The 21,130-nt window shown below is 41.7% G+C and overlaps 1 protein-coding gene across 2 annotated transcripts in view; it reads left to right on the top strand.

The window, feature by feature from the left end:
• Positions 1-21,130, top strand: part of TMEM38B (transmembrane protein 38B) — an 85,653-nt gene that overhangs the window by 19,099 nt on the left and 45,424 nt on the right. For both annotated transcript variants that reach the window (XM_089682610.1, XM_089682611.1), the window contains exon 2: positions 14,920-15,076. In XM_089682610.1, coding sequence (XP_089538736.1) covers positions 14,920-15,076 — 157 coding nt within the window. The remainder of the gene's footprint in view (positions 1-14,919; positions 15,077-21,130) is intronic.

Genomic DNA, 21,130 nt, shown 5'->3' with positions numbered 1-21,130 from the left:
TCACACAAAGGAAGCAATACAAAGAGAACAGGATACTTTTTCATAATAGTACATGATACAGAAGGCACATATCAGGAATATGAAATGAGACCATGTAATGTGCCATCCCTAGTTCCCTGGGCTTTGTCTACAGCAAGGTAAAAACTAAGGATCTATTGGACCTTCCTATAGAAATTTGACTTACTGCATTTTTCGCTCCATAAGACGCACCTAGGTTTTAGAGGAGGAGAACAAGAAAAAAATTATTCTGAACCAATGGACTGCAGACATAGTACAAGAAATGACCAGAGACTGTGGATGTACTACAGGAGATGACCCAAGACCTCAGACATAGCACAGGAGATGACCCGAGACTGCAGACATGGCACAGGAGATGAACAGAGACCTTTCAGCAATGCACATTAATGCAGTCTATGGGGGAGGACATACCTGGCCAGCCGGGCTCAGCATCCTCTCTGAGGGTGGGGCTCCCACTCATATCTCAGCTTCTACTAGCAGTTCCTTCCTGAGCATACAGGCTGCATGGGGCAGGGTCAGTGGAGCTCCTGGATCTGTCCCCGTCCCCTCCCTGCTGGCTAGGGATACAACGATGCCTTCAGCGTACCCTGTCGGCTCTGCAGTGCAGTAATTGGGGCCCCAATCTAAGGGAGGCGTGGGCTTAAGGGGCAGCTGCTTTGGGCCCTGCCTGGTGCTGCTGCACTGCTGAGTCAGACTCCTCCTCTCTTCTGCCACAGAAGAGCCGAGCGGTATTCTAACATGGCGGTGGTGACGGGGGAGGGGGTCCTGGTCAATATTTGCTCTATAAGATGCACAGACATTTCTCCTCATTTTGGGGGGGGGGGGGGGTAGTGCGTCTTATGGAGCGAAAAATACAGTAATTCCTTACTTTGAAATGATCTTCCTTGATGGCTGTCACTACAGCAAGACAGGTAAGAGAATTAAAAGCATTTTGGTAAAAACATGATACGGATCCTATGTTTGATTCTAAAGTGTCCACTACCTTTCATCTCCCACAGGAGCTTGTCCTCTTTATGTAGCAATCTAAACAGTAAGAATGGTCTTTTCTTCAGTAGACATAAGAAGATGTATCTCACAGTATGCAGAGGAACATCAAAAAGTCTACAGCCCTCTTTGTTTTATTTGAGGGATCTAATAAAGAAAAAAATAGCTCCCAAAACATTATTGAAAGAGGTAAACCATTACAATGGCCTACACCATTAGCACATCACTCCACATGTGCTCTGTATACTTTGTGGGCTATACGGGCTGGTGTCAATATTAAGCAGGTCTGTGACGCAGCCATCTGCTCTAGCTGCAACACCTTTATCAGACATTACAAAAAATTAAACAAACCTTTCCTCAACACTTAATACTGTGGGATAATCAGAGGATCTATGGCCGGTGAGAAAAGTGGAAAAGTCACACTTCTCTCCTCCAGGACATTAGGGCATAACTCCAGGGTCCAAATACTCACTAAAACCCAAACCGAAGCTGAATACAAAAACTATGTAATTAAAAAAAAAAAAAAAGAAAAGAAAAATTGTTGAAGCGAAAAAAAAAACAAATAGAGCCTTTTGCAAGGGTTCACACCTTTTAGCTAAAAAGGCTAGGACATTGAAGTGATGTGCAAAAAGCTTTTGTTGCATTAATCGCTGTGCCATGCTAAAATGTGTATATTCTAATTTCTGTTATATTCAGTTTCTACTGTAGGGGGAACATGCATCTCAGACAATATAGATTACTGTGGTCATTTGACATCAGAATAAACCAGAGCTCTAGACTGCGTTCTGTGAAAAAATACGCTTTTCTTTGCACTCTAGTCAAAAGGCTAAGAGTTGGAGAACTTGAAAGTGCTTGAATATTCTGAATATACATGACTTGACCTTGTATTGATTTCTCATTCCTGCTTTATCAGATATGCAGAAAAGTGAATTCAAATAAGGCATAATTTGAACATCTAAAATTTGTCATGCTGATTAGGTTTTGACTGGTGGGCATCAAGACTGTAGAAAGTAAGTATAGACAGAAGCTTCATTGTAAAGGGAAAGGAAGGTTCTCAAGATGTCAATGAAGACTCATGGGAAGTATGACATAATTTTGCCTAGACCACAAACTAGGAAGCAACTAAAGAAATATAAAAAAGTTTTTAAAGCAAGTAAATATAATATACCTTTCTATATTTATGCCAGCAGGATAAACATTTAAAATGTTGATTGAGAGGGTTTAGTTTTGTTTAAATTCTGTTATTGCATAGCAAATTCAAGGATATAAGGTGATAGTGTATAGGTAGGCTTTGTCTGCAAATGGATAACCTGTTTTATGCTTAATGCATCTGTGTAGAATGGAGGAATGCTTTGTTTGGTCCAAAAATATTCAACTATATAAACCTTCACCATGCCATATTCAAAAACTAGTACAGATAGCTTAACTGATGATGAGAAAGGGTATTTAGCAGTTTATATTTACTAAAATAATTGCACTTCCATGTCCTGTGTACTGTGGGAGACCAGATATAGTGAGTGCAGGGACCTGGGTTTTGTAACACTTTAAACATCTCTAAAAGATATTACCAGCATCTCCATACTCATTATGTCAATGCGTTTCGCAAACTTTTCTTGCTTCCTCGACAAGATTGGGTAGATGTTGTCATAAACTGTAGAGTGCAACACAAGTATAAATATACAGATATACTTTATATTGTATTATACATATGATAAAACAAAGAGGAAAATTTCATGCATACTTGCCTGATGAGGGCATCTTGTAGAACATAGATGGTCAGATGGTTAAAAAGCCCTCCCCCTCCTCTGGTTTCATTGGGATCTAAGAGATCTATCATATTCTATACTACTATATATAGGTGGAGAGTTTATATGCTTGGGAGAATTGCTGGGACACCTATATAAATATAATCAGAAATATATAATAAGACCAATTATATTATACATATAATAAAACAAATAGGAAAAATGTAATGCATGCTTGCCTGATGAGAGCATCTTGTAAAACATAGATGGTCAGATGGTTAAAAAGTCATGGGGCAGATGCAGGAATGTACAAAGAGGACAAACCATCCCATGGAACACCTCCCACATAGACTACTGCGTGATTCACAATTCAAGGGGTACAGGTATCATAAACCCGACTAAATCAAGTAACAAAATAAAAAAAATGGATGTACTGTAGTTGACGGAAGCATAGGCAGGACAGAACACACAAAGAAGATGGAGAACACACAAAGCTTTTATTGAACTATGAAAGACACTCAATCAGGACAGTTCATGGCACTCCTCGACATGCGGCCTGTAGGGACACCCACGGTAAGCAGGCTCACGGGGACTCAACGGGACCTTGGTGATGGGGTCTGACCTCAGCACAGCTCCCACAAAGCTTTCTAGGGACAACAGACTCACGGGGACTCAGCAGGACCTTGACTAGGGGGTCTAACCTCAGCACAACTCCCACCCAGCTTTCTAGGGACATTGGGCTCACGGGGACTCAACGGGACTTTGGCTGTGGGGACAACATCAGGCTCACGGGGACTCAACGGGACTCTGGCTGTGGGGCCTGGCCTCAGCACAGCTCACACACAGCTTACTAGGGACAACATTAGGCTCACGGGGACTCAACGGGACTCTGGTTGTGGGGCCTGGCTTCAGCACAGCTCCCACACAGCTTTCTAAGGACAACAGGCTCACGGGGACTCAGCAGGACCTTGACTAGGGGGGCTGACCTCAGCACAGCTCCCATCCAGCTTTCTAGGGACATCGGGCTCACAGGGACTCAGCAGGTAGCGATGGCTCACAAACTCAAGGAGGCAGTCCAGGAAGCTATACCCCGGGCACACCATGGGGCGGTTCAAACAAGGGTAGTCTGTGCGCACACTAGGGACAGTTCATGACAAGGGTGGTCTGTGCGCACACTAGGGACAGTGCATGACAAGGGTGGTCTGTGCGCACACTAGGGGCAGTTCATGACAAGGGTGGTCTGTGCGCACACTAGGCACACTGCATGACAAGGGTGGTCTGTGCGCACACTAGGGACAGTTCATGGCTTCTAGGGACACTCACGATAGGCGTCTTGGAGATGCTCAGCAGCAGACGGCTTCAAGGGGGGGGGTAGGCGACTTTTGGGCATTCAGCAGCAGGCGGCTTCCAGAGAGGTAGGTGGCTTGCGGACGCTCGGCAGCAGGTGGCTTCCAGGGAGTTAGGCGACTTGCAGATGCTCAGCAGCTTCCAGAGACAAAGCGGTCAGCAGACAGGGCGACTTCCCAGGGACCCAGCAATCAGCAGACAGGGCGACTTCCCAGGGACCCTCAGCAATGGACAGCAGCCCTCACAGAGGCCAGCTTTTCAGGGACATCAGCGATTAGCAGGCAGGGGTCATCGCAGCGGACAGCTTGCCAGGAACAGCAGCGGGAGTCCTGGCTGTGGGATCTGACCTTTGAGGAGGGGGGCTCCTGCCGAGTACTCAGCTGAGATGGCTGCAGAGGCCCGGTCCCCACCTGGACCTCCCACGACAGGAGGAACAGACCGGCCGGCTCCTGCGCCGGCCTTTTAAACCGCCCAGGACGCTTCCTGGTTTCCCCGGCAATGGCCGGCCCAGCGCCGCGTTGCCAGGGCAACGAGGCACGCACCCTTGACTTGGGCCACACTTCTCGTGAGCGCGGCCTTTGTCACTGGTGGGCGCAGAGCGCGGGAAGCCCCCTGTACCCGTGCTGCGCCCACCGGGGCGCGCAGAGACATCTCGGCGGTCTGCCGCTGGGGTCTCCTGGCAGGGAGCCACAGCTCCTCCGCCTAGATAGCCGGAGGAGCTGTGATCCTCGCCGCAGGGGTCCCCTCCCCCCATCCTGCGCAGCCTGGCTTCAGAGGCTGTGTGCAGGATGAGGACGCAGCAAGGGGGGAGGAGGGGGGAGGGTGAAGGCACACCGTGACAATAAATCGGCCTTATAATATATTTCTTAATATATAGGTGTCCCAGCAATTCTCCCAAGCATATAGCTCACCACCTATATATAGTAGTATAGGATATGATAGATCTCTTAAACCCCCCCCCCACCTCTGGTTTCACTGGGATCTAACCATCTGACCATCTATGTTCTACGAGATGCCCTCATCAGGCAAGCATGCATGACATTTTTCCTATTTGTTTTACTCTATGTATAATACAATATAGAGTCTATCTGCACTTGTGTTACACTCTACAGTTTATGACAACATCTACCCAATCTCATCCTGAGGAAGCGAGAAAAGTTTGCGAAATGCATTGACATAATGGGTGTGGAGATGCTAGTGATATCTTTTTAGAGATGTTTAATCATATTCATGATCAATAAATTTATATTTTGATGTTATATTGGCATATAACACTGGTATGTGTGGTCCAGTACTCCTTCTCATGGTTGGGTATTTTGACATCTTAAATGTACTTAATAAGATGGTGTTATATTGATTTTATTATTTTTTTAAGACAATTATCTGAAAATAAAAATTGTGATTTTACAAGTTGCCTCGTGTTATGCCGATAAAGTCCGCCTTTTCTTGAGGGACATATTGTTCCTATGCTATCTGTCCACAAAAAAGCAATTTTGCAAGAAAAAAAATGACACTTTATAATGTAAAAGCTATTTGGACTGGAGGGGTTCTGCCTGCAGTAGTGATTTTTGTTGTCTGTCTGGCCCTCCGTGATCTGCTTTTCTCCACCTTTTACACTCTGCAGTAACATGTTTCTACCCCATTGCTTATGCCATTAACTTAGCCTTGGCAGGCTGCTCTACAATTCTCAGATGCTGATGTGCTGCCTCACCCACAACCATTGCCAAGTCAGGGTCATCCTTCATACACACTATATACCTTCACCATTCTTTACTGCTCTCGCCTATGCCTGCTGACAGCTCTGGCCCAGTCTCCATTGATGCAGGAAGCTGCTGCTAGAGGTCTGCTAATAGCATCTTTATACCAACCTCTTCTGTCTCCTCCCAGTATTTCGCCTGAATGCTAAATTGCACCCCTCCCTGGAACTCTCCTTCACACCTAATCTATACTTCCCGACAGGGGCATCCCTAGGGTTGGTGTCACCCGGTGCGATAACACTTGGTGACACCCCCTCCGACGATCCCTGCAGAATGGATCAGATCTGCGGATTGAGCATAGTGGATCGGACTCCGATCCATTATTCTCCCCAATCCGATCCATCCTGCGGGGATCATCGGCATGCAAACTATACAGGGTGACACCGGACCCACTCTACGAAAAGGTAAGTTGTAAAGAAAGCTGACGGCTTGCTTTACAACTTACCTTTTCGTGGAGCCGATCCGGTGTCACCCCATGCGGTAGGTGTCACCCGAAGCAGTGCGCACCCTCCGCACCTGCCTCGGGATGCCACTGATTCCCGATTCTCCCCCCCACCCCCCCCTATCTCCATTCCCCACCCAATTGATATTGTTGTTAACACGCAGTGTACAGTGCTTTGAAAGGCATGTGTTTTTTTATGCATTTCAATTCATTTTAATAAAAAAAATATCTGGAATTAAAAGGCAACAAAATGCAACGGTGTGAATTTAGCCACACAAAATAAAATTTACATTAGGATAACACAGGCCAACACACATTTGGTGCCTCGAATATTACACCTGTTCCTGGGTATATCTAACCTGCTGATTCCAAAAATGGAATACATTTTTCCCTGTCAGCTCTAGTTTTTGAGACCCTGGATAAATGCCATATACTGCTCTTCACTCTGGTCGCCCATCAAAAATCATCAGGATATTTTAATGTAGTGTGTATTTCATCTCCTTGTAGCATGAAAGAAACACATAACCTTTACAGTTCTCCATCTGCAAAAATGAAGCAATATACACACATCTATACGACAAAACTACAATACAGGTGATAACTTACACTTTAGAATCCAAATGTTTCTCATGTAAAATTGCAGTTGGAAATACGTAAACTCTCTCACTATATCATCAAACTTGTAAGCAAAAACACAAACTAGATAACAAGAAAAATTTGATCAGCAAGATCTTTTCAAAAACTAAAAACTGACTAAAACAAATTACATTAATTTGACCATATCTAAGAAACTAGAGCTGATGTAGTCTAGTCAATGCAAATTTCTGAATCGCCACCCCAAATAACCCCCCAAACAGGTCTAAAAAGCAAGGCACCAAGAAAAAAGATTTTTTTTTTGAACTGTATAATGTCCTTTTATATTCTGCCAAAGGATTTGTAATTCTGTAAACCAATCTTGTAATTACATATATGTGGGTGATCTATTGGTAAGGGTACATTTTATTTTTTTTTTCATGTTCTATGTGCAAGTCTGGGCATCTAAAAGGAAGTTCTAGAGAGAGAAAGCCATATACTGATTAGAATGAGATCTTACCAAATCTCATGACTGTTCTGATGCCACTAGTTAAACTCATTTTAATAATTCATTTTGTTGCCTGCACCTTGTCCGCAGCGTTTCATCTCTTTTCTTCTTGTTCCGCAAAAATAGGTTTATCACCTTCAACATTTAAAGTTTAACATTTATTGGCATCATTGATAAGACTGCCATCTAAAACTGTCAAGTGACTCAGACCCAGGTTTCGTGCAAACGAATAGTTATAGAATGGGAAAGGCATAGCAGGGTTCCTCTTTTTAGCTAAATATAAACCTGTGATGGGAAGAACAGGTGGTCATATTCATATCATGACTACATAACTATGATATTAGTTTGCATTCCTATTGGTTTTGTACATTGCTGTGTGATTAATAGTCACGTATACTACATTCAAAGTGGTTGTGTGCTTTGCCACAGTAGCATGTGCTATGCATTTCCATATTGTAGATCTCTAAAATATTATTTCTCCTAAGGGAGAAAGGTGTTTTATACAGTGCCTTGAAAAAGTATTCATACCCCTTGAAATTTTCCATATTGTGTCATGTTACAACCAAAAGTGTAAATGTATTTTATTGGGATTTTATGTGATAGATGAACACAAAGTGGCACATAATTGTGAATTGACAGGAAAATGATAAATGGTTTTCAATTTTTTTTTTACAAATGAATATGTGAAAAGTGTGGCATGCATTTGTATTCAGCTGTCTTTACTCTGATACCCCTATCTAAAACCTAGTGAAACCAATTTGCCTTCAGAAGTCACCTAATTAGTAAATAAAGTCCACCTGCGTGTAATTTAATCTCAGTATAAATACAGCTGTTCTGTGAAGCCCTCAGAGGTTTGTTATAGAACATTAGTGAACAGACAGCATCTTAAAGGCCAAGGAACACACCAGACAGGTCAGGGATAAAGTTGTGGATAAGTATAAAGCAGGGTTAGGTTATAAAAAGATATCCCAAGCTTTGAACATCTCACAGAGCACTGTTCAATCCATCATCTGAAAATGGAAAGAGTATGGCACAACTGCAAACCTACCAAGACATGGCCATCCACCGAAACTGACAGGCTGGGCAAGAAGAGCATTAATCAGGGAAGCAGCCAAGAGGCCCATGGTAACTCTGGAGGAGCTGCTGAGATCCACAGCTCAGGTGGGAGAATTTGTCCACAGGACAATTATTAGTCGTGCGTTCCACAAATCTGGCCTTTATGGAAGAGTGGCAAGAAGAAAGCCATTGTTGAAAGAAAGCCATAAGATGTCCTATTTGCAGTTTGCAAGAAGCCATGTGGGGGACTGTTTTGGCGATTTTTTTTCTCTACCACACTTATTTACTTGGTTCTATCTAAGATTATAAATGTAATAAGTGATTACAACCTTTTGTCTATACATGAATTTAGCCAATTCTCATGTGACTATTACCAATAATGTTAATACCAAATGATAACAACTGTGCAAAAAATAAAGCTCTAATTATTTACACAGAAAAGAAGCTGACTACTAATCAGTTATGACAAAATAAATAGTAGCCCATATAACTTTAAAAGTAGTAATATTACAATGCAAATACAGAATGTTACCAATACAAAGAGATGACTACAGGACAGAAAAGAAACAGAATAATACATTACACAGACATCCTGATGACTGGGCTTCCAAAAAGGCAAGGGGCAAAGAGACAGAATGCCATACCTTTATACCCCCTCCCCCTACATTCCAAGTAAAGACACACCCTTCAATAAGTTCCAATTTTTTGCCATTTCTGTTCAAAGGGGGGCTCTGTGACTTGTGAGAGATATTGGCCAACTGTATAGGCAAATGTCCAGGAAGAATACCTCCTTTGAAAAATCCAGTTTCCACAGGAAAATCTATGACAATACTCCCTAGGATGTGTTAGAAATGACGACTCCAGGGCTTATTCAGCTGGATGTCCTTACTGTCATAAACCTCTACAGGAAGCCTTCTAAGGGGGGGGGGTTGAGGTGATGCAACAGATGGTAAATAAGTTGCAGGATTTGAGAACCCTATCAGAAGTTCACAATAATGTTAAAATTATTGTAGGCCCAAAATATCTATCACAGGGACACAGCAAACATGTGGAAGAAGATGCTCTGGTCAGATGAGACCAAAATTGAACTTTTTGGCCTAAAAGCAAAACTCTGTGTGTCGGAAAACTAACACTGCACATCACCCTGAACACACCATCCCCACTGTGAAACATGGTGGTGGCAACATCATGTTTGTGGGGATGATTTCCTTCAGCAGGGACAGGGAAGCTGGTCAGACTTGATGGGAAGATGGATGGAGCCAAATACAGGGCAATCGTAGCAGAAAACCTGTTATCGTCTGCAAAAGACTTAAGAATGGGGTGGAGGTTCACCTTCCAGCAGGACAATGACTCTAAACATACAGCCAGAGCTACAATGGCATGGTTTGGGTCAGGGATGTCAAACTGGCGGCCCTTCAGCTGTTGTGAAACTACAAGTCCCATCATGCCTCTGCCTTTGGTAGTCATGCTTGTAACTGTCAATCTTGCAATGCCTCATGGGGCTTGTAGTTTGGCAACAGCCGGAGGGCCGCCAGTTTGACACCCATGGTTTAGATCAAAGCATATTCATGTGTTAGAATGGGCCAGTCAAAGTCCAGACCTAAATCCAATTGAGAATCTGTGGCAAGGCTTGAAAATTGCTGTTCACAGACACTCTCCATCCAATCTGACAGAGCTTGAGCTATTTTGCAAGAAGAATGGTAAAAAATGTCACTCTAGATGTGCAAAGCTGGTAGAGACATCCCCAAAAAGACTTGCAGCTGGAATTACAGCTAAAGGTAATTCTACAAAGTATTGACTCGGGGGCTGAATACAAATGCATGCCACACTTTTCAGATATTTATTAGTAAAAAATTTTGAAAACCATTTATCATTTTTCTTCCACTTTACAATTATGTGCCACTTTGTGTTGGTCTATCACATAAAATCCCAATAATATACATTTACGTTTTTGGTTGTAACATGACAAAAGGTGGAATATTTCAAGGGGTATGAATACTTTTTCAAGGCACTGTACATGTTTGTCATAATTACCTTAAACACTACAATGTTTTAAGTAAGTTTAAAGGGTATCTAAACCTAAAAACAAAAATTTATTGCACTTTTATCTGTACTTTGTAATCCTGCAAATAACACAGCCACAACACATGTCAATGGGTGCCTGGACTTATTTCACAGTATGAATTGGAGTCGTCATTGGTGTCACCTAGGCTGGACTTCAAACATATCTGCCTTTGTTCACCTCCAATACGTGTGGGGTAATGGGATTAGTAGTTTACCTGAAAAAAAGATAAGATTGTGTGCGCTTTCAGTTCATCCCACAGGAATTGATATGGAAACTGCATTTCTGGCAAAGTCAACTGGTAAGTTCTGTACTTGCCTAGAATATTCTTGGCATGAAAAAAATAATACTAAGGCAGCTGTTGCATCAATGAACTGGTTTGTCTGAGATTAATGGCTATAAACACAGAGGTGTACAGTATCATAGCTAAAGTTGCCACATCTATGGACTGGTTTAGTTGCAATAAATGTATGTTTGTTATGTAAAGTAGAACTAAAGACAAAAATAGTTTTGCATTTTGGAAAGAAAAGGTCATATCCCCTATATATATATTTTTGTCATCTTTATCCCATTGGTAATATTTCCCTTCACTTTCTGTCCTATAGTCCAAGGAAGTGAGAGGAAATACCATCAATGAGAAGGAATTTCTGGTTGTCACCATGATTACCAGAACAAGTATCTCCTTTTGGATGATTTCTCCTCTCTTCCTGTTATGGTGACAACCCAGAATTGGGGATTTTCTTTCACTTCCACCTTAGGTGATAATGGTAAATAGGACAAATAGGGGGAGTGAATCTCCCCAACAGGGGCACAGACAGCAATAAAAACTGACAGGGGTTCTGATCCACCTCCACGCCATTCAAAAATAAGAAAAAGTTTTGCCTTTAGTTATACTTTAATGGAAAAGAGGAAATGTCTCTACTAACTAGTCCGATCCTTTCTTTAAATTTCCAACCCGAAAATGCCTTCCGGCATGTGCTATGTACTGTATGCTATTTTGACTGTGGACAAGCACTGTGCCGCCTGAAGGCTGTGCTGGCTTGTCAAATCAGAAAGGCAAGGCTGTTTGTTATGAAAGCAAAGTGTGAATGCCTTTTTATATATCAGATTTTAGTTATTTGCAGTATAAATAGTAAATACAATGTTGTTTTTAGCAATGTAACCATTTCCATGCTGATTTCTTCTGTCACTACAAGATTTTCCATTTTTTTCCTTTTTTACATTTTATTATCAAATGGGAAAATGTCATTTTAACCGTATATAATTTTCCACTCAAAGGTAGAATTGTATTCCAAAATACCTATTTTCAAATGTGCCTGTGACACATTTATATGAACAAGATGTGAAAATGATTTGATTGATTTTGCTATCAATTCTAGACTGTGATGAAAATTCAGGAAGGAATTCAACTTCTAAAATATTTAGCTCATCTGTTAATGCTTGCATAAACATGTTAAATGATATCCTAAGAGTGGATGACTAGCACCCCAACATAGCTTCTGCACATACTGAAAAACAAGATGCTGGCAAAAAATATCCAAGCAAAACCTGAATTGTCTAATGTCTAATTGTCTAGATGTGCGGCCAGTAATTGTTCAGATTCTAGTCATCCAATTGTTTCCTTTTTTCTTTAAAAACAGCTTTGGAAATCCCAAGTCAATCACAAACTGGCAAAGGGGGATCTACAAATTAGTGCACTGATTTCCACTTAAAAAGTGGAACATTTCTGTTTTAACTTCTTGTTTTGAGTCTTTATTTCAAATGTATTTAGGAAGCACTTTGAAAGTGTGTAGACGACAGCACTGTGAGTTACATTCCATTTGCTTTTTCTCTTGTACTTCAGTTAATGGGAACACTGTCAGTTCATGTCAAATCTAGGCAGTGCATTCTCATCATGTCTGATGTGCATTTAAGGAAGAGCCAGAATATTCCCGGCCGCAGTGGATACAAAGAGCTATTGTATTTGGGGAGGTGAGTGCTGCAATGCTGGCCCTATTGTTGGGTAAAGCCAGTATGGGGTAATAACATAGTAGCTATTGTCACTCTATTTACACCTGTGTTGCCTGGGTCTGTGACATTGAGGTCCAGTGAAGCCCAAACTGAGTAAAGAGAAAGGGGAGTCATAGTGAACCATGTGTTTCCCTTGTTTCTCTTAAATTTCCAAGTCTGCAATGATCCATTAGGTTCAAACCTTGCACCTATAGGGTCATGCAGAGAGCTGACATATTGAGTATAACCCCCTCATTAAAACACAGCTCAGCTCAAGACAAGCAGGCTATCCCCATTAAACCTCACTAACACAAGATTGTAAACATTCTGACAGTATTATCAATTTTGCTTAGCCAAAATCTACACAGCCTGTAAATGAGCCAGTCCTATCTGGCTTTTTGCATGCCATGCAACCCATTGGCAGGATGACTCTTAATCCATTTCTGCTATCATAAAATGTGATTCTACAATACACATCTGTTAGTTAGTGACCCAAATTGACATAAACATGAGCTACCCATTGTTGAGCTTAATAGTATTTCCATAATTAAGCCTGTATTTGAGCTAAGTTATTGACATGCGTTTATGAATGGATTATCTTTGTGTAAACATGACTATGCTATAGGGTATAGAAGACAAATGAGTCACTTTTCATCTCCGAGGCGACGTGTGCATCTGGGTTATATAATGTTTAGTCTCTATCAAGTTGCTGTTTCACTCTGTGTAGTAATATCTTGGTTGTCAGACACTAAAACATGGGTATCTAAAAATATTGATATTGGTGCTGACGGAGTGGCTGCTGAACTATCATAAAACACTTTTCAGCACAGTTCTCAGATTCTTTGATTGGTTATTTGCAGCTCAGCTTGCTAAGGGTCATTCATAAAAATCAATGATCCTAAAATGGCTGTAAAGGTTCAAGGTTTTTTACCTTCATGAATTCTATGCATGACGTTAAAAAACTTGTGTGCAGCAGGCCCCCAGAGCCCCCTTAATACTTGCATGAGTTCGATCGCAATCCAACGATGTGCACAAGAGCCTCAGCTCTCCATGGACTCTCCCTCATTGACTGAGACAGCAACAGGAGCCATAGGCTCCTCATTGCTGACAATCACAGTCAGTGAGCCAATGAGGGGTGAGAGGGGATGGGACTGTATGTGAATAGACACACAGAGCAACGGCTCAGGAGTGAGCCTGCTTGGGTGCCCCCATGGCAAGCTGCTTGCTCTGGGGGCAGGAGGGAGGAGGCAGGAGTGCCTGCGAGGATCCTGAGAAGAGGAGGATCTGGCTGCTTTATGCAAAACCACTGCGTGGAGCAGGTAAGTATAACATGATTGTTATTTATTTTTTAAATTGCCTGTAAAATCACTTTAACAGATCAGATTGGACAGTAGATTGGACTTGCTGAAACTGAAGACCAGGCAGAGTACTTTCTGCTTTTAATCTGGTTTGTTTGCTATTACTTATTATCTGTATTTTCTAATATCTCTTCTGCAAATGTTTCTTTGTTTGCATTGTTTTCCTTTTCTTTTATTAAAACTATTTTTAAAAATTGTGAAACTGATTTCCCATTTACTTAATTAGAAATGAAAGAATACCTGCCTCTTTAAAGAAACTGTATTTTAAACTCTGTTACTTTTCTGTCTGCATGCCAGTTAGTGTCACCAATATTTCCTAAAAGTCAGAATTGTTAAAGCTACTAGCTGTAAGGGCTGTTACAGTTAGATACTGTGCACGGTGTATACTTACATTGAAGTAGTTAAGTAACCCCAATTTGTGAAAGATGAACTTGGTTTAGTCTGACACACACTAGTCATATAATCTGCTATGTTCTAAAGTAGTGGTGGCTTTACCTTACCATAGTCCTGGCATTTCAGCACCCACCTCCCTACCAGCAATAGTTATATCAGAATGTGGGGGAAAATCTTATACCTAAGATCCCATCATTCAACTAGTCTGTTACCATTCATAAAACGTGATGCATTGTGGGAAAATAATAGGTATTCTGTGAATGGTGGAGAGGGTAGAAGGGGGAGGCGGCGGAATGGCATAACAGCGGCTGTTGTTAACCTTTACAGTCACCTGAAGACAGTCACTCTGATGGCTCTCAGGGGGCACAGCAGGGAGGATTTGTAACAGTAGCAGCTGCCTGTCAGTAATGGGATACAGACTATTATACAAAACTGTGTTTGGTGCAGTGTCCAAAAAAAAATATGCTCATCCTCAGCTTCATGGTGTTTCTACCAAAACCCTGTAAATTGACGGTTTTAAAATTACAAGTGTATAAAAAGTTTCATATGCCTACTATGACCTTCTTTAAAATTCGGCACCCATGTACAGTACATTCTGCCTTAGGGAGAAGTAATGATTTTATAGTCTTCCCCTCTTTTGAGGTTTCGGAAGCAAAGTTAAAATTCTTCTTACCTTTTATATTGTAGGTGCTGTTGATGTGGCATCAAGAAGTCCAATGGCATCTTGGTTCAGTGCAATGCTTTTCTGCTTTGGTGGGGGACTCTTATCATCTCTAATGCTAGCAGAACCCCCTTTAGCAATCTTGTCGAATACCACTAATATCATTTTTGCTTCTGTGATTTGGTAAGTTCCGCTATTACATGTATTTGTGATTTTTAGAACTCAAAATCTGTACATTTACAGAACCCAGTTCATGTACCTGAAATAATTAAACTGCTAAACTAGTGTATTTCAGAAACTGTTAATTCAGAAATAAATATTTTTTTCCTTTTTTTTTTAAATTTTTTTTAAATTTTTATTTTTTTATTTTTGTTAAAATGCACATTTTAGAAGTGAAGATTAGTTAAAATGAAATAAGAAAAAAAAAAGTTTCCTCCTGCAAGGCAATATCGTAATGTGCTAGTATTGCATAGATCTACATTATGAAAGACCTACCTTGAAACGAAGCCCTCCAGCGGCGCACAGTCACTGCTGCAGAGGCTTCCATCTTCACCCTGTTTTCTTTCCGGGTTCGCTGGCTGTGGCTGCTTGAATGGCCTTTTTCACGATGACATTACTCCCGCATCATACCTGCGTGGGTATGCCTTTCTTTCAGAGTGCATGCACCAGTGACGTCACTGGCTGCTGCTTGCTAGAATATCTCATAAACGGTTCAAGTTTAGGAATAGTCATTTTACCTACAGCTAAGCTTAATTAAAGGCTTACCGGTTCATAAAAATCAAAATGCGGAGTTTACTACCGCTTTAAAACTGCCAAAAATTATATACACTGCTCAGAAAAATTAAAGGAACACTTTGAAAACACATCAGTTCTCAATGGGGAAAAATATCATGCTGGATATCTATACTGATATGGACTGGGTAATGTGGTAGGAACATAAGGATGCCCCATCGTTTGATGGAAATGAAAATTATCAACCTACAGAGGACTGAATTCAAAGACACCCTGAAAATTAAAGTGAAAAAATGATGCAGCAGGCTAGTCCATTTTGCTGAAATTTCATTGCAGCAACTGAAAATGGTACTCAGTAATTTGTATGGCCCTCACGTGCTTGTATGCATGCCTGACAACGTCGGTGTATGCTCCTTATGAGATGATGGTGTCCTGGGGTATTTCTTCCCAGATCTGGACCAGGGCATCACTGAGCTCCTGGACAGTGTGAGGTGCAACCTGGCGGTGTCGGATGGACCAAAACATGATATCCCAGAGGTGTTCTATTGGATTTGGGTCAGGCGAGCGTGGGGGGCATTCAGTGGTATTAATATCTTCATCCTCCAGGAACTGCCTGCATACTCTCACCACTTGAGGCCAGGTATTGTCATGCACCAGGAGGAACCCGGGACCCACTGCACCAGCATAGGGTCTGACGATGGGTCCAAGGATTTCATCCCGATACCTAATGGCAGTCAGGGTGCCATTGTCTAGCCTGTGGAGGTCTGTGCATCCCTCCATGGATATGCCTCCCCAGACCATCACTGACCCACCACAAAAAAGGTCATGTTGAACGATATTACAGGCAGCGTAATGTTCTCCATGGCTTCTACAGACCTTTTCACGTCTGTCACGTGCTCAGGGTGAACCTGCTCTCATCTGTGAAAAGCACAGGGCACCAGTGGCAGACCTGCCAACTCTGGTGTTCAATGGCAAATGCCAATCCGGCTCTATGGTGCCAGGCAGTGAGTACAGGGCCCACTACAGGATGTCGTGCCCTCAGGCTATCCACATGAAGTCTGTTTCTGATTGTTTGGTCAGAGACATTCACACCAGTGGCCTGCTGGAGGTCATTTTGTAGGGCTCTGGCAGTGGTCATCCTATTCCTCCTTGCACAAAGGTGCAGATACCGGTCCTGCTGATGGGTTAAGGACCTTTTTTACGGCCCTGTCCAGCTCTCCTAGAGTAACTGCCTGTCTCCTGGAATCTCCCCAATGCTCCTGAGACTGTGCTAGGAGACACAGCAAACCTTGTGGCAATGACACGTATTGATGTGCCATCCTGGAGGAGTTGGACTGCCTGTGCAACCTCTGTAGGGTCCAGATATCATGTCATGCTCCCAGTAGTTACACTGACCCTAGCCAAATGCAAAACTAGTGAAAAACCGTCAGAAAAGATAAGTAGGAAAAAAAATGTCAGTGGCCTCCACCTGTAAAACCATTCCTGTTTTGGGGGTCATCTCATTGTTGCCCATCTAGTGCACATGTTGTTAATTTAAATAGCACCAAAGAAGCTGCAACTGAATAACAACCCCCTCTGATACTTAACTGACCAGATCATTATCCCATGAGTTTAATTGACCTGATTCTATACTCTGATTTAAAAGTGTTCCGTAATTTTTTGGAGCAGTGTATTTTCTGAAAGGCAATATCGCGTAACTGAGTAATTTTGGAAACAGCTTCCATAGTTCAGTTTCTCTTTAAATGTCACATTAAATGACACTCTTTTGCAAAGTAGCATGTGTCTGTTGGCAAAATGCAATGTTTTCAATCAAAATTGCAGACTGCATTAAAAGGACCTAGGATATTGTGTATCTGTTGAAGTGTAAGTACTTTTGCTTTTTGTCAATTCAGTACATCCAGAGACTTATCTTTCAGATGATACATGTACAGTATAGCTAACTACATTTGAAAACTGACAGTTTTTTTGACATTGTGAAACTCGCACATCACATTACGAACAATTTGCTTGAAAATCGGACACCATTTTTTTAATGACTAAATTCATATAACTCTAGTGCCATCTGCTGGCATCTTGTTGTTATAGCATCTGTGATCTGTGTATATCTTAAAAGTAGCAGAATAATAGATATGCAAAGCAAATGAAATTCAAAAGGGTCTGTCTGCATAATCCATCTGTCACATATCTTAGATCTATATTTTTTTAATTATTCAGTCTCTATCTCATATATTTTATTTACCTATTTTACAGTTTGTGTGTCACAGCTTTCTCATTCAATATATTTGTCTGTTTGTCTTGAGTATTTCATATAAAATGTCTGGTTTTTCTCAGGTATCTCATTTTACATATTTTTCTGTCTCAGGTATCTCATCTCATTTATTTGTATATCTGTCTCAGGTATCATTTGTACTTTATTAAAAATTACAAAGCTTTGTGTTTTACAATTTCATTACCGCTACCCGCTTGTATATGGTCGTTGTTAAAGGGATACTCCACCAAAAACAGGGGTGATGAACCTTTTGAATAGCGAGGGCCACTTAAGTGATTTGGTAACCGGTCAAGGGGCACAATGAAATGAAATGGTTCAGAATTTAAATTTTTTTTTTTTTTTGAATAGTATAATGAACATGTTTTTCCTGCAGCCGCTGAATACCTGCGGGAAGGAGAGGAGGAGAAGCCAACTCAGTAGTTGTAGGAGAAAAATGGGATCAGAGAGAGGATCAGTTCCTGTATATGCTGCCCCTCCTGTCCAGTTGTAAAACAGAATTTGCCAGGGAGTCTGCATGGGCCCCCTGGAGCATGGTGCGGGGCTGTCATTGCGATCCTTGATGCTAAATCAGTGGTTGGAGGCATGTGGTAAAAACACGTCTCAACTATGGGCTTTTACCGCCCCTCCAAACTGCAAATGTAAATGAGCCTTTACTGTCCTGAGCCCCCAATAAGACTGCTTTCACACTGATGCACTGCTGTTTACCCGCACCGCAGGTGCAGTGCGGTGCACCTGCGGCTTTGCTGCAGGTTAGCTGCTCTTTGCTATAGACTTCTATTATATCTTTTGGGTGTGGCGCACTTTCTGAAAGTGCATACAAACTCCTGCATTCAGGAGTTTTTTTTGTGCGCTTTTAGAAAGTGCCCCAAACCCACAGAATATAATAGAAGACTATGGCTCAGTGCCACTAACGAACAGAAAAACCGCAGGTCCACTATGTTGCACCTGCGGATCAGTGTGAATGCAGCCTAATAGTTGATAACCCTTTTATATAGATGAAACTTTTGGGTACACCACTAATAACTTTTTTATTAGACCATTCAGTTTATGACTTAACTGCTACTTTCTGAATACGGTCTTTTAGCCAGTTTTTTTACCGATTTACAGACTGAATTTCTAAGCCCATGGAATTCAACTTACACATTAGCTATGTGTGGGGAACTGTGTCAAACACTTTTTTGTAAAGCTCAAGAATACTAGATCTCTTTTTAAATAAAAGTACTGAATTGGCCTTATGCCGGTCTAGTGCTGCCAAGCCAGTCATTAAAATGTCTCTTAAAAAGTAAAAACAATGGCTTTGAAAAGCTCAAGTCTCCCAAAAACCTTTATTTAGCTTTATTTTGTCTAAATGTTTCTGGACCATATTAATTTTGAGCCATCTGGGTTCTTTTTGGGCTATGTTAATACTATCCCCATGATGGACTTGAGCTCCCCCATTTACCTTTGTATACACAGAACTGCAAATGGTATGCCTTCTCTTTTTTTCCAGTCACCAACTCTAATTTATCTTGTAAATAGCCTACATGCTCAGAAATAGCGTTTTTGCTATTGGTATATTTGAAGAATTTTTGGGGGTTTGTCCTACTCTTTTGCGATTTCTCATTCATTTTGAATTTTTGTGTCCTTTGTGTCCTTTTCACAAGAGATGGTGTTTCTTCATTTGTATATTTTGAAATACCCTTTTCTTCTTTTTTGCTTTTTTTTTTTTTTTTTTAGTTCAATCTGAGTAAGTGGGGAAGAACAACCATCTTCAAGGTATTTTCTCTGCCTAACCAGGACAATCGACTGGTGGCATAGCATAAGTCCTATGAAGTAAAGTCAGAAATTGAATCGAGTTGAGTTGGGACATCTATGTGGGTATCTGAAGTTTTAGATAACTGATAGAGGTGGAACCAGTTTTGAAATGGAAGGTGGAGAAAATGCTCCACAAGTCCTCTGAGGCTAAAGAGATGATGAGCAGTTCTCATTTGGTATAATTCACTTTGAAGTTTCTGACCCGTCCAAATATTTGGACTTCTTGCATTATGGAGGGTAGGGATATATGTGGCTGTGTTACAAAAAAGAAGTAGGTCATCAGCAAATTTAGTATGGAGGGGGCCCACTGATACTCCATTGATATTGGGATCGTGCTGTAGGGGTGCTGCAAGGTGTTGCATAGTAGGTGAGAAGAGGGCATAGGGGGCACCCTTGTCAGGTGCCATTCCTGATTGAAAACGCTGGGGACAGGGAACCATTTATCTTGATTCTGGCAGATGGAGAAGAGGATAATATCCTTGCTAGCATGTGAGGACCTATCCCTATCTGTTGCAGAGACAATCTGAGGAACTGCCAGTCAACATGATCGAATGCTTTTTCTGCATAGATTGTCAAGAGACCTAGAGAGATATTATGGGTATGGGCATAATCCATCAGGAGAAGCATTTTTAGAGTGTTGTCTCTTGCCTCTCATTCAGTTACAAAGCTCACCTGGTCTAAGTGAATGATGCCAGGCAGGAGCGGCTGCAATCTATTTGCTGTCACTTTTGCAAATATTTTTAGGTCTACTCCAATCAGAGAAATAGGTCTGTAGTTGGCACATAAGGAAGGATCCTTGTTTGGTTTTGGAATTAGGATGACGTGTGCATCGAGGGTTTGCATAGGTAAAGTAGAACCCTTTGACAGAGAGTTGAAGATTTTTGTCAGAACAGATGTCAGGAGGGACGAAAACACTGAATAATGTAGGTGTAAAGCCACCCGGGTCCAGACTCTTGCCCGACGGGGTGCTGGCAATAGCCCTCGCCAGTTCATCTTCTGAGAGGGACAATTCGAGTTATTCAGCGTCCATTCTAGGAAGGGTGTTTTCTGATATGTAAGACTGCTTCTTGTCCTCCAGAATGGTATTGGAGTTCAATGACTGGGGAAGCGGGATATTGTAGAGGGATTGGTAGTAATTCCTAAAGGCCTCCGCAATTGCAGAGGGCGTAGAAAGCCCTTATCCATTTGGTCCTTGAATATATGGGATATTGGTGGAGGTGCGTTTCTGGTGGAGAAAGCGGGCCAGCGATCATCCACATTTGTCCCTGTGTAAGCCTCAGCCCTGAGTCTGTGCTTCTAATGGTAGAAGAGGTTAATCTTTCCTGAAGAATCCAGTGGGTGGGATACCAAATACCCTTGTTTTCTGTGTCTATGGGACAGTCGAGACCGACAAAATTACTGGACCAAGAAGAGTTGGCAGCCGAGGGTGCTAACAGTCAGTG

The sequence above is a fragment of the Staurois parvus genome, unplaced genomic scaffold (genome assembly GCF_062004578.1).
Source record: "Staurois parvus isolate SC_StPar_1 unplaced genomic scaffold, SC_StPar_1.0 ptg000292l, whole genome shotgun sequence".
Lineage (NCBI taxonomy): Eukaryota > Metazoa > Chordata > Amphibia > Anura > Ranidae > Staurois > Staurois parvus.
This window is presented reverse-complemented; position numbering and strand designations above follow the sequence as displayed.